The sequence below is a fragment of the Bufo bufo genome, chromosome 3, assembly GCF_905171765.1.
Source record: "Bufo bufo chromosome 3, aBufBuf1.1, whole genome shotgun sequence".
Taxonomy (NCBI): domain Eukaryota; kingdom Metazoa; phylum Chordata; class Amphibia; order Anura; family Bufonidae; genus Bufo; species Bufo bufo.
Genome location: NC_053391.1, coordinates 185,192,058 through 185,205,212, shown reverse-complemented (window position 1 = coordinate 185,205,212; position 13,155 = coordinate 185,192,058). Strand labels below are relative to the sequence as shown.

The window sequence follows — 13,155 nt, the reverse complement described above, 5'->3', positions numbered from 1 at the left end:
TCACAATTGATATCATATCCTAGTGATACACCATAAGTATCTATGGTGGATAAAGTTTATGTATAACTAATAAAAATAAATTATATCTGGAGAAACCATTCTTAGATGTGGTTTATACCAACGAAACCTAACCATTTCAGAACCTTACGCTATGGTGACTATACAATATTAAGCAAGACTGATTAAGAAAAATAGAAATAGGATTACCTTCCAAGGAAATACCAGGACTGACCAGAGTTGGGATCTGCCTCTAATGATCTCTGCAGATACTGGATCGCATAGCTGGCCTTTGTGGCTTTATCTCCCAACTGATCAACGGTGTGATGCATCCATCCTAGTGACATGGAATAAGAACAATCAGTGCTTCAGATTCCAAGTAAAATGGCGGATACATAGCGGATGCACACATAATTATTACAGCTATATAGTGTTCAGGCAGCTTGACCGGTCTCTGCTGCTTCCAGACTTGATCATGTTCCACCGCCCCAAATAAACTGGATTGTATAGTATCTAGTGGAAACCACCGAAATATGCAGATGACCAATTGCATCATTAGCTCAGATCCAAATATAGGTGATTAAGTATTTAGGTACAGTTATACAGTAACATTTCAAGCTTCCCTTGCATTATCTGCTCACTACGTACCCCTGACTTACTTACGCCGGAGGTTTATTTTCTACCATTTTGAAATGAGTACAATTTTGTAAACCCCCGAAAAAAACAAAGCTTTAAAGGGGTTCTGCACTTTGTTTAAACTGATGATCTATTCTCTGGATAGATCATCAGCTTCTAATCAGCAGGGGTCCGACACCCAGGACCCCCGCCGATTAGCTGTTTGAGAAGGCAGCGGCGCTCCAGCAGCGCCGCGGCCTTGTCACTGTTTACCGCCGGCCCAATGACGTCACGACTAGTATCAACTAGCATGGGCGGGGCTAAGCTCCATTCAAGTCAAAAGAGGTTAACACCGCCCACGCTAGTTGATACTAGTCGTGACATCACTGAGCCAGCGGTAAACAGTGAGAAGGCTGCGGCGATGCTGGAGCGCTGCTGCCTTCTCAAACAGCTGATCGGTGGGGGTCCCAGGTGTCAGACCCCCGCTGATCAGAAGCTGATGATCTATCCAGAGGATAGATCAGTTTAAACAAACTGCAGAACCTCTAACGCAAATTCTATGTAGGTACCAACGTGTGGAGTTATTTTAAGAGATCTAAACTTACCCCTCCTATCCCTTGGACAGTGGATAAGTATCTGATCCGAAATCTGTGTAGGTCCGACTGTTAGGACTCTTACCAAATAAAATGGGGGTTCTGTGTCCTCAGTCAAGCAAGTGTACTGCCAATCCATTCATTCTCCATGTGCCCGCTGGAGATAGCAGAGTCCAACAGACTGAGTAGAATGGCAGTGTGCATGCTCAACTGCTGCACCCATTCATGCTGGGGAACAGGACCACCACTATGGATCTTGGGACAACCCCTTTAAAACTTAACAATAGGCATGTAGAGGTTAATAGTGGATATTCCTCAAAATTTGGAGTCTACAAAACATTGTCAATGATAAATGAATCTGGCCAGCAATAATATGTAAGCAGAGGCAGAAGACCCCACAAAATCCATAATATGTTTTATACCACCATTGAAATGCCCCAGGCAGACAACACTAACATGACGGGAACACAACACCCGTGTAGGAAGCAGTTGTGCCGCTAAGGTTTAGAGGTTCACACCTGAATTTATTTTTACAAAAATATGGTTGAGCAAGGGGAAAGAGATTTAAAAAAAGGGGCAGAAAGCCTTACAAAGCCCCCCTGTCCTCTTTTGTACTTAAATTCTGTAGCATTTCAACCTTGAGTCGAAACGGGGCACTAAGGACACGCTGCCTGACAACCCCCATATTCATTTTGGTATTGTATGCCTAGCAACCAAAAGGAAAAGCAACTTGGCAGCAGTCACACCATGCCATAAAAAAATAAAATAATACAATGCACTCGGAAAGTCTTCAGACCCTTTCACTTTTTTCCACATTTTGTTAAGTTGCGACCTTGTGCTAAAATAAAAGAAATCCCGTTTCCCTCCATCAATCTGCACTCAATACCACATATTGGGAAAGCGAAAACAGAAAGTTAGAAATCTTTGCTATTTTATTAAAAGGAAAAAACTAAAATCTTGCTAAACCTACCGTTCCTCTTCATTATCTTTCAGAGGTTTCTACACCTTGGTTAGAGTCCACCAGTGGTAAACTCAGTCCATTGGACAGGATTTGGAAAAACGCAGGGTGCTGCCACGCGGCAAGTCGTGATGCAGATGACTACATGCAGCCGGCGTCACCGCATGTATACTGTGTACGACATGATGCGGTAACGTAACTAACAGCCGAACATGACACACACAGTACCTCAGACGTCATTAAGGGGTTAATTGTGGCTGGCTATATTCAAAAACTGTTGTGAGTGCATGTCTGTTGAAGCCCCCCCCCAGCCCGTAGAGCTCAGAGTGCGGGGCACCGAGGGCAGAACGATGGAGAAAAGTCCACAAGATGACAAAATGGGGGGAAAAGTGAAAGCATCTGAAGACTTTCCGAATGCACGGTTATATATTTAGGTGGAGGTGTAGAGGACTGTGTGTGGATTTTACCGTTTTATAACCAGACTACACGGGACTTTAACATGTTATAAACGGATGTGCATGCAAGCCTATGGGAAAGCATGACATCACAAGCATACGAGTGACATCATGTTTCTGCAATTGCAGGGGGAAAAAAATCCAACAGGGTTAGATCTAAACAGAATGAACATTAGCGTCCGGCCTCACCCATTGTGCCGCCAAACAAGGCTCCTATACTATACCACACACGAGTGATCTGCGATGTTGTGGAGACCTGGCCTTAGGGTCCATTCACACGTCCGCAAAATGGGTCCGCAATTTTGCGGAACGGGTGCAGACCGATTCATTTTCAACGGGGTCGCAAAAGATGCGGCCAGCACACAGTGTGCTGTCCGCATCCGCACTTCCGTTCTGCAGCCCCACAAATAAATAGAACATGTCCTATTCTTGTCCACAGCCACGGACAAGAAAAGGCATTTCTATTATAGTGCCGGCCATGTGCGGTCCGCAAAATGCGGAACGCACATGACATGTGTCAGTATTTTGCGGATACACAATTTGCAGACTGCAAAACACTTGCAGACGTGTGAATGGACCCTTAGGCTAACTGCATTTTGAAATCAGCCGAGGCTCATTTTAGCATCCTAGTAAAACATCCTATTTTTTTTTTTTTTTTTTTATTAAAAAAAAATACGTCAGACAGGATTTGCCCATTATGTAGCATCTGGTGGCAGAAAAATTAAACGGACCCGTCAGAGGGGAAAAAAACAGGATGTACAGCTAGCCCAATGTGCCAAAACTGCACAAATAAGCACCATTCTTGATGCTCTTGATGTAACATATTAAAAAATAAGTCACTCAGCAAAAATGGTGAGGCAATTTATATTTTTTTTTTTTTTTTTTCAAAAGTTTTATATACAGGGTGGGCCATTTATATGGATACACCTTAATAAAATGGGAATGGTTGGTGATATTAACTTCCTGTTTGTGGCACATTAGTATATGTGAGGGGGGAAACTTTTCAAGATGGGTGGTGACCATGGCGGACATTTTGAAGTCGGACATTTTGAATCCAACTTTAGTTTTTTCAATAGGAAGAGGGTCATGTGACACATCAAACTTATTGGGAATTTCAGAAGAAAAACAATGGTGTGCTTGGTTTTAACGTAACTTTATTCTTTCATGAGTTATTTACAAGTTTCTGACCAATTATAAAATGTGTTCAATGTGCTGCCCATTGTGTTGGATTGTCAATGCAACCCTCTTCTCCCACTCTTCACACACTGATAGCAGCACCGCAGGAGAAATGCTAGCACAGGCTTCCAGTATCCGTAGTTTCAGGTGCTGCACATCTCGTATCATCTGAAGGCAATCGTCTATGCTGTGAAGATACGAGATGTGCAGCACCTGAAACTACGGATACTGGAAGCCTGTGCTAGCATTTCTCCTGCGGTGTTGCTATCAGTGTGTGAAGAGTGGGAGAAGAGGGTTGCATTGACAATCCAACACAATGGGCAGCACATTGAACACATTTTATAAGTGGTCAGAAACTTGTAAATAACTCATGAAAGAATAAAGTTACGTTAAAACCAAGCACACCATTGTTTTTCGTGTGAAATTCCCAATAAGTTTGATGCGTCACATGACCCTCTTCCTATTGAAAAAACTAAAGTTGGATTCAAAATGGCCGACTTCAAAATGGCTGCCATGGTCACCACCCATCTTGAAAAGTTTCCCCCCTCGCATATACTAATGTGCCACAAACAGGAAGTTAATATCACCAACCATTTCCATTTTATTAAGGTGTATCCATATAAATGGCCCACCCTGTATACATACATATACATATATATATACACATACACACACACTAGGGATCGACCGATTATCGGTTTTACCGATATTATCGGCCGATATTCAGTATTTTGACCGTTATCGGCATCTATTTTGCCGATATTCCGATAACGTATGGGGAGCAAGGATCGCGCTGCTCTCAGCGCTCTCCGTGTTCCCTCAGCTGCACAGGGGAGAAGGAAGCAGTGTCTCCCTCCCCCTGTGATGCTGCTGCCGCTGCAGCCAGTGAGAGGAGGGAGGACAAGAGAAGGGGCGGGGCTGTGGCCACCGCTCCACCAATGAAGATAACTGTCTCATTAATTCATATACAGGAGGCGGGAGCTGGCTGCAGAATCACATAGCCGGCTCCCGACCTCTATGAGCGATAGCTGCGATCTGCGGTAGTTAACCCCTCAGGTGCCGCGGATCGCAGCTACCGCTCATAGAGGTCGGGAGCCGGCTATGTGATTCTGCAGCCAGCTCCCGCCTCCTGTATATGAATTAATGAGAGATTTCTCTTCATTGGTGGCGCAGTGCGCCCCCCCTCCCCAAGCCCCCCAGTATTAATCATTGGTGGCGCAGTGCACCCCCCGCAAGCCCCCAAGTATTAATCATTGATGGCGCAGTGCACACCCCCAAGCCCCCCAGTATTAATCATTGGTGGCGCAGTGTGCCCCCCCCCCCCAAGTATTAATCATTGGTGGCGCAGTGCACCCCCCGCAAGCCCCCAAGTATTAATCATTGATGGCGCAGTGCACACCCCCAAGCCCCCCAGTATTAATCATTGGTGGCGCAGTGTGCCCCCCCCCCAGGCATTAATCATTGGTGGCGCAGTGCGCCCCCCCACCCCCACATTAAAAAAAATTGATGGCGCAGTGGAATTGGGTTGTCCAGGTGAGATGTTGTTCACAAAAGGATAGGTAGGTACCAGGCATTGTGAATCCATATCCAACACGTCTACATGGTCTGTAATGTGAAATGCTTACCCATCAGATACATGCCAGGGTCAACACTGCTGGTATGGTTGGCAAAGCACTTTGTACCTCATCATATTTGTTTGCCCTAAGGCCCCTCCCTTCCCGCTGCACGACACACATAGAATTCCACCACAGGCCAATGAGTATGCCGAAAACAGAGCGCTTCCTCACCTAACTGCTGTAAAACAGTAGCTTTTACTTGAATAGGAAGGTTTTCAGTCTGCAGAAGTTGCTCATACGCTTCTTTTGCAGAGTGGTACTTTCTCTGTTAATAGAAGCAAAAGGTAAAGAAATTACATCAAAGAAAGTCATTTCATACATACTGCAAGAAACCCAAGTGCTACAGCCAAAATCCTCAGGCACATACTCCCCACCTATATGTCCTCCTATGGAGCATTACCTGAATATATGTCTCCATACATGGTCTTCTCAATGACCTGCCCCCACCCCACATAACCTCAGGTCTAGAGCACCTACAAGAACGTTGACGTCACAGGTAGAAGGCTGCTTTGGACTCTGCGCCCAGAATATTTGTGGGCCATCAACAAAAGAACATATAAAGCTGTGGACATGCCAGATCTAGTGGTTGAAGCTGTACAACAGTTTCCATAGGAGAGTATACATTAAAGCAGTCTTACCTGTGTTTCGTACAAGTGAGCAATGTGAAACTGAACTGTTTAAACAAAAAAGAGAAAAAAATTAAAACAGAGAATTGGATCTGATCAGCAGGATCAACCCTAGTATACTAGGCATAGCACCTGATACGGTGGATCAAGCTGATCAAACAATACCTGGATGGAAAACATACAGTGCACTGCCCCAGAGAAAGGAGAGCTTAATCCAATATGCAAATTAGAGCTTCAGTGCACCAAGGGCGGCCCTAGACCCTTGGTGCACCTCAGTTGCTCTGTTTTTTTGTGATTGCCATAACTCTCTCTCAACTTGATTTCATATTGATGACCTCAGGGTAGGTCATCGATATCCAATCGTCAGGATCAGACACGCCGCACCTCTTCTAATTAACTGCTCCCTGTAGCCTCTGGAACTAGCACTTTGAATGGAGCCAGATGCAGAGCATCCATTCATAGTGTAGTGGCCGTGCTGGGTTACTGCAGGTGGGCTCCCACTGAAGTGAATGGGAGCGGAGCTGCAGTAACCCGGCACGGCCACTACACTATGAATGGGGCTCTGCATTCAACTCCATTCAAAGTGCTAGTTCCAGAGGCTACAGGGAGCAGCTGATTGCGGGGGCGCTGGAGCCCACCTATCAGATACTGATGACCCATCCTGAGGATAGGTCGTAAATATCTGGAGCCCGGAAAACTAATTTAACATCACATAAGGTTACAAGAAATGGAAATGTTACAACAAATATCTAAAGTATCGTACTTACTTTCAGCTTTGGACAAAGTGCAGGGATTACAGTCAATCAAAGCCAACTGAAAATGCTGCAAAAAGGGAAAAAAAAGACACATTACACATTTATAGGAAGACTACCTGAGAGAAAGAGGGCAGGAGTACTAGTAGTACCACCACCAAACAACAGAGCGGTGGAAGGATATCCAGGCATAGAAATACACATCCTACGACAACTACCTAGTGGCTGTAATCCGCTGATGATGGCCCCTTCAGGTCACAGTCACCGGGAACCGTCATTTTGCTATGATTTATGACATTACAATCATTTACAAACAGATTTCGCGCACCTACCTGTAAAAATGCATTCACCCTTTGTGTGCTCATGCACAGGACTAGACTGGGACCGTTACCATGGAAATGGGGAATTTGGAAATGACTAAATATGAAGTAAATAATAGCGGCGAGATAATGGAGGCGCATTATGCAAATGTTCCCTCCACACAATCTAGACACAATTACACAGCGCAGGCAATGGTGACATGAATGCTGTCATCTCACGCTCTCCGATCAGTGACCTAAATAGACATCCAGAATCCAAGTCCAATACATTTCATTACAAATAAACTAATAGTCGGGTACGCTAAAGAGACAATTAGCCATCTTTCGTCTTCCAGAGACAAATCGATGGATAATGATAGCTAGCAATGAAGCCGAAAAATAGCATTAAAAGGCAGAAGTCAAAAAAACAGCAATCCCGTCCTGTCACCAGGCATATGCTCCATGTATAGTAGATATAATGAGACAAACTGCAGCACAAAGAGAGAGATGGAGGAAGACACTCACCGATGGCGAGCAAGAAGGAGAAAGCCCGCTAACCTGAGCGCGGAGCTGGCGACAAGCAGCGTCTGCACCGCACACAGATATTGCGGTACTGAAGCTGGCTACTGCTGTGTGAAATGGTTATTATGCAGGAGAGGCCACTGCAGTTCAGAGACGACAATACCTCAAGGCAGACAGCAGTCTATAGAAATTCTAATTCACTCTAAGAGGATTTACCTAGAAAGCAAGTGCTGCCCTGAATCTTAAAGAGCGACAGTCTTGAGAAATGATATAGATTGCTATTACACAAGAGGGGCACGCTGCCTCCATGCTGCCGGCACATTTCACTGGACACCCGCTATTAGCAGCACAATCCATCATTAAAAAGATGACATAGAATGTTACCATAACCACAGCGCCATAGGCACGCTAGTAGTCCCCGTGTATTCATACGCCTACAGCTACTGCACAAATGGAATATATAAATACATACAGTATACACACATCCATATAAACACATTAACACTACCAACACACACACACACATATATATATATATATATATATATATATATAAATTATGCAAAATAGCAGCACTTCAAGAGCCCAGGTGCAATCTCTCAATATATACATATATATATACATACATATATATATATATATATATACACATATATATATATACATACATACATATACACACACACATACATACACACACAGTTGCAAGAAAAAGTTTGTGAACCCTTTGGATTGATATGGATTTCTGCACAGATTGGTCATAAAATGTGATCTAATCTTCATCTAAGTCACAAAAATAGACAATCAATTTAATGATACCATGTTTTTATTGAACACACCATGTAAACATTCACAGTGCAAGTGGAAAAAGTATGTGAACCCCTAGACTAATGACATCTCCAAGAGCTGATTGGAGTGAGGTGTCAGCCAACTGGAGTCCAATCAATGAGATGAGATTGGAGGTGTTGGTTACAGCTGCCCTGCCCTATAAAAAACACATCAGTTCTGGGTTTGCTTTTAACAAGCAGCATTGCCTGATGTGAATGGTGCCTCACACAAAAGAGCTCTCAGAAGACCTACGATTAAGAATTGTTGACTTGCATAAAGCTGGAAAGGGTTATAAAAGTATCTCCAAAAGCCTTGCTGTTCATCAGTCCACGGTAAGACAAATTGTCTATAAATGGAGAAAGTTCAGCACTGCTGCTACTCTCCCTAGGAGTGGCCGTCCTGTAAAGATGACTGCAAGAGCACAGCACAGACTGCTCAATGAGGTGAAGAAGAATCCTAGAGTGTAAGCTAAAGACTTAGGCTACTTTCACACTAGCGTTCGGGTGTCCGCTCATGAGCTCCGTTTGAAGGGGCTCACAAGCGGCCCCGAACGCATCCGTCCAGCCCTAATGCATTCTGAGTGGACGCGGATCCACTCAGAATGCATCAGTCTGGCGGCGTTCAGCCTCCGCTCAGCAAGCGGACACCTGAACGCTGCTTGCAGCGTTCGGTGTCCACCTGGCCGTGCGGAGGCAAGCAGATCCGTCCAGACTTACAATGTAAGTCAATGGGGACGGATCCGTTTGAAGATGACACAATATGGCTCAATCTTCAAACGGATCCGTCCCCCATTGACTTTCAATGTAAAGTCTGGACGGATCCGTTCAGGCTACTTTCAGACTTAGGGCTCTTTCACACTTGCGTTCTTTTCTTCCGGCATAGAGTTCCGTCGTCGGGGCTCTATACCGGAAGAATCCTGATCAGTTTTATCCTAATGCATTCTGAATGGAGAGAAATCCGTTCAGGATGCATCAGGATGTCTTCAGTTCCGGACCGGAACGTTTTTGGCCGGAGAAAATGCTTTTTGCTCCGGCCAAAAATCCTGAACACTTGCCGCAAGGCCGGATCCGGAATTAATGCCCATTGAAAGGCATTAATCCGGATCCGGCCTTAAGCTAAACGTCGTTTCGGCGCATTGCCGGATCTGACGTTTAGCTTTTTCTGAATGGTTACCATGGCTCTCAGGACGCTAAAGTCCTGTTTGCCATGGTAAAGTGTAGTGGGGAGCTGGGGAGCAGTATACTTACCGTCCATACGGCTCCGCGGGCGCTCCAGAGTGACGTCAGGGCGCCCCACGCTCATGGATGACGTGTCGCATGGATCACGTCATCCATGCGCATGGGGCGCTCTGACGTCATTCTGGAGCGCCCGGGGAGCCACACGGACGGTAAGTATACTGCTCCCCCGCTACTACTATGGCAGCCAGGACTTTAATAGCGTCCTGGCTGCCATAGTAACACTGAACGCATTTTGAAGACGGATCCGTCTTTAAATGCTTTCAGTTCACTTGCGTTTTTCCGGATCCGGTGGGCACCTCCGGCAAACGGAGTGCACGACGGATCCGGACAACGCAAGTGTGAAGCCAGCCTTAGAATTTTTTTCAAACTATAATGCAGACGGATCCGCTCTGAACGCTAGTTTGAAAGTAGCCTTACAAAAGTCTCTGTCATATGCTAACATCCCTGTTAGAGAATCTACGATACGTAAAACACTAAACAAGAATGGATTTCATGGGAGGATACCACAGAGGAAGCCACTGCTGTCCAAAAAAAACATTGCTGCACGTTTACAGTTTGCACAAGAGCACCTGGATGTTCCACAGCAGTACTGGCAAAATATTCTGTGGACAGATGAAACCAAAGTTGAGTTGTTTGGAAGAAACACACAACACTATGTGTGGAGAAAAAGAGGCACAGCCCACCAACATCAAAACCTCTTCCCAACTGTGAAGTATGGTGGTGGGGGCATCATGGTTTGGGGCTGCTTTGTTGCATCAGGGCCTGGTCGGATTGCTATCAAAGGAAAAATTAATTCCCAAGTTTATCAAGACATTTTGCAGGAGAACTTAAGGCCATCTGTCCACCAGCTGAAGCTCAACAGAAGATGGGTGTTGCAACAGGACAATGACCCAAAGCATAGAAGTAAATTAACAACAGAATGGCTTAAACAGAAGAAAATACTCCTTTTGGAGTGGCCCAGTCAGAGTCCTGACCTCAACCAGATTGAGATGCTGTGGCATGACCTCAAGAAAGCGATTCACACCAGACATCCCAAGAATATTGCTGAACTGAAACAGTTCTGTAAAGAGGAATGGTCAAGAATTACTCCTGACCGTTGTGCACGTCTGATCTGCAACTACAGGAAACGTTTGGTGGAAGTTATTGCTGCCAAAGGAGGTTCAAGCAGTTATTAAATCCAGGGGTTCACATACTTTTTCCATCTGCACTGTGAATGTTTACATGGTGTGATCAATAAAAACATGGTAACATTTAATTCTTTGTGTGTTATTAGTTTAAGCAGACTGTGATTGTCTATTGTTGTGACTTACAGGTGAAACTCTAAAAATTAGAATATTGTGCAAAGCTCATTTATTTCAGTAATGCAACCTAAAAGGTGACACTAACATATGAGATAGACTCATTACCTGCAAAGCGAGATATTTCAAGCCTTTATTTATCATTTGCATGATTATGGCTTACAGTTTATGAAACCCCAAAGTCACAATTTTGAGGTACCCTTTGCTCAGGGGGTATGGATTAATTAGCTGACCAGAGTGTGACACTTTGAGCCTAGAATATTGAACCTTTTCACAAAATTCTCATTTTAAGCTGCATTAATGCAATTCCTTTTAATTTGCATTACTGAAATAAATGGACTTTTGCACGATATTCTAATTTTTTGAGTTTCACCTGTAGATGAAGATCAGATCCCATTTTATGACCAATCTGTGCAGAAATCCATATCATTCCAAAGTGTTCACATACTTTTACTTGCAACTGAATATATTATATATAAAGCTTAGTGTATGTGTGTATGTCCGCTAAAGGAATCCGCACCGTCGCATTTACAATCACGAAATGTGGCACACAGGTACATCGGGTGTCCGGGAAGGTTTTATACCAGGTCTTAGCTCTCTAGGACGTAGATGTGAGATATTCCCAAAAAATGCACTAGCCAATAGAAGCTTGGTCACACGACCCTTATCAGCCAATAGAAGCTCGCAGGGCCTCCACATACACAGTTTTACTCCAGGTTTCCATAACAACCCAGCCATTTATTTTTTCACTGCTGTAGATGAGCTTTAAAGGAAATCTGTCAACAGGATAATCGCTATTGAAATAAAGCGTTAGTATAATAGCACCTAGTACCTTATTTCCAGATGTGACTTTGTTCCAGCAATAGATGTTTTTATTCTCTGAAAATTCTGTTTATTTGGTAGGCAAATGAGCCAGTAAGGTGCCCAGAAGGGGCATCACTCTTGCAGGAAGGTGCCCAGACACGCCCTCTGCCACAATGTGTCCACCCTCAAAAGACTTAGGCCCCTTTCACACGAGCAAGTTTTCCGCGCGGGTGCAATGCGTGACGTGAACGCATAGCACCCGCACTGAATCCTGACCCATTCATTTCAATGGGTCTGTGTACATGAGCGTTGTTTTTCACGCATCAGTTCTGCGTTGTGTGAAAATCGCAGCATGTTCTATATTCTGCGTTTTTCACGCAGCCCTGGCTCCATAGAAGTGAATGGGGCTGCGTGAAAAACGCATTGCACCCGCAAGCAAGTGCGGGTGCGATGCGTTTTTCACTGATGGTTGCTAAGAGATATTGTTTGTAAACCTTCCGTTTTTTATCACGCGCGTGAAAAACGCATCAAAACGCATTGCACCCGCGCGGAAAAAACTGAACGCAATCGCAGACAAAACTGACTGAACTTTCTTGAAAAATAGTGCGAGTTTCACTGAACGCACCCTGAACGCATACGGACCTAATTCGTCACGCTCGTGTGAAAGAGGCCTTAAAAGCCAGCCCCCAGGTCCCACTAAATCACACCCCTGATCTGGTTAGGCCACACACCCTCACACTCCTGAGCCAACAGGGATTGAAAAAATGAAGGTAAAAGTCAACTTCTGTCAGCTGCAGGGGTGGGAGGGAGGGTGACTTTCTCCCTGCAGCTCACACTCAGACAGTACAGTGCTGCTGTCTTAGAGTGAGCTGTTCAAAAGGACACGCTCCCGATCCAGTAAAGGCCACTGTTAAGGTCACGGTATGCTGTGGAGGTCACTGTTTTGGGGGCGGGGTGCTGTAGAGGTCACTGTTATAGTGGATAGTGTTGATATTTTTTAACAACACACACAAACATTAAATGAAATAGATTAAATATACCCGAGCGTGGGTCCTTCAGCTAGATAGATATATATATATATATATATATATATACACACACACACACACACACACACACACACATACACAGAGCGTATCAGAGCTGTGGTTCCTATGGAGGCCTGAAGGCCTCTGCTAAAAAGCTGACGAAGAAGAATTTCACCTTTCAGCAGGACAGTGACCCAAAGCATACCTGCACATCAACAAGTTGCACTTTCTAATTCCACCATTTAATATTGCATACGATATAGTGAGAAACTAGAAAAAAAAAATCCAAATGGAGTGAAATTGGAAGAAAAAAAAAAACGCAATTCAATAACAGTTTAATGGGTTTTGTA

At 44.5% G+C, this 13,155-nt stretch overlaps 1 protein-coding gene across 8 annotated transcripts in view; it reads right to left on the bottom strand.

Annotated features, from left to right (window-relative positions):
* KDM6A (lysine demethylase 6A) overlaps positions 1–13,155 on the bottom strand; it is a 120,987-nt gene that overhangs the window by 43,752 nt on the left and 64,080 nt on the right. For all 8 annotated transcript variants that reach the window (XM_040423813.1, XM_040423814.1, XM_040423817.1 and 5 more), the window contains exons 7-10: positions 6,804–6,858; positions 6,049–6,083; positions 5,582–5,675; positions 208–334 (exon numbers count right to left, since the gene is read on the bottom strand). In XM_040423813.1, the coding sequence (XP_040279747.1) occupies positions 208–334; positions 5,582–5,675; positions 6,049–6,083; positions 6,804–6,858 (311 nt within the window). The remainder of the gene's footprint in view (positions 1–207; positions 335–5,581; positions 5,676–6,048; positions 6,084–6,803; positions 6,859–13,155) is intronic.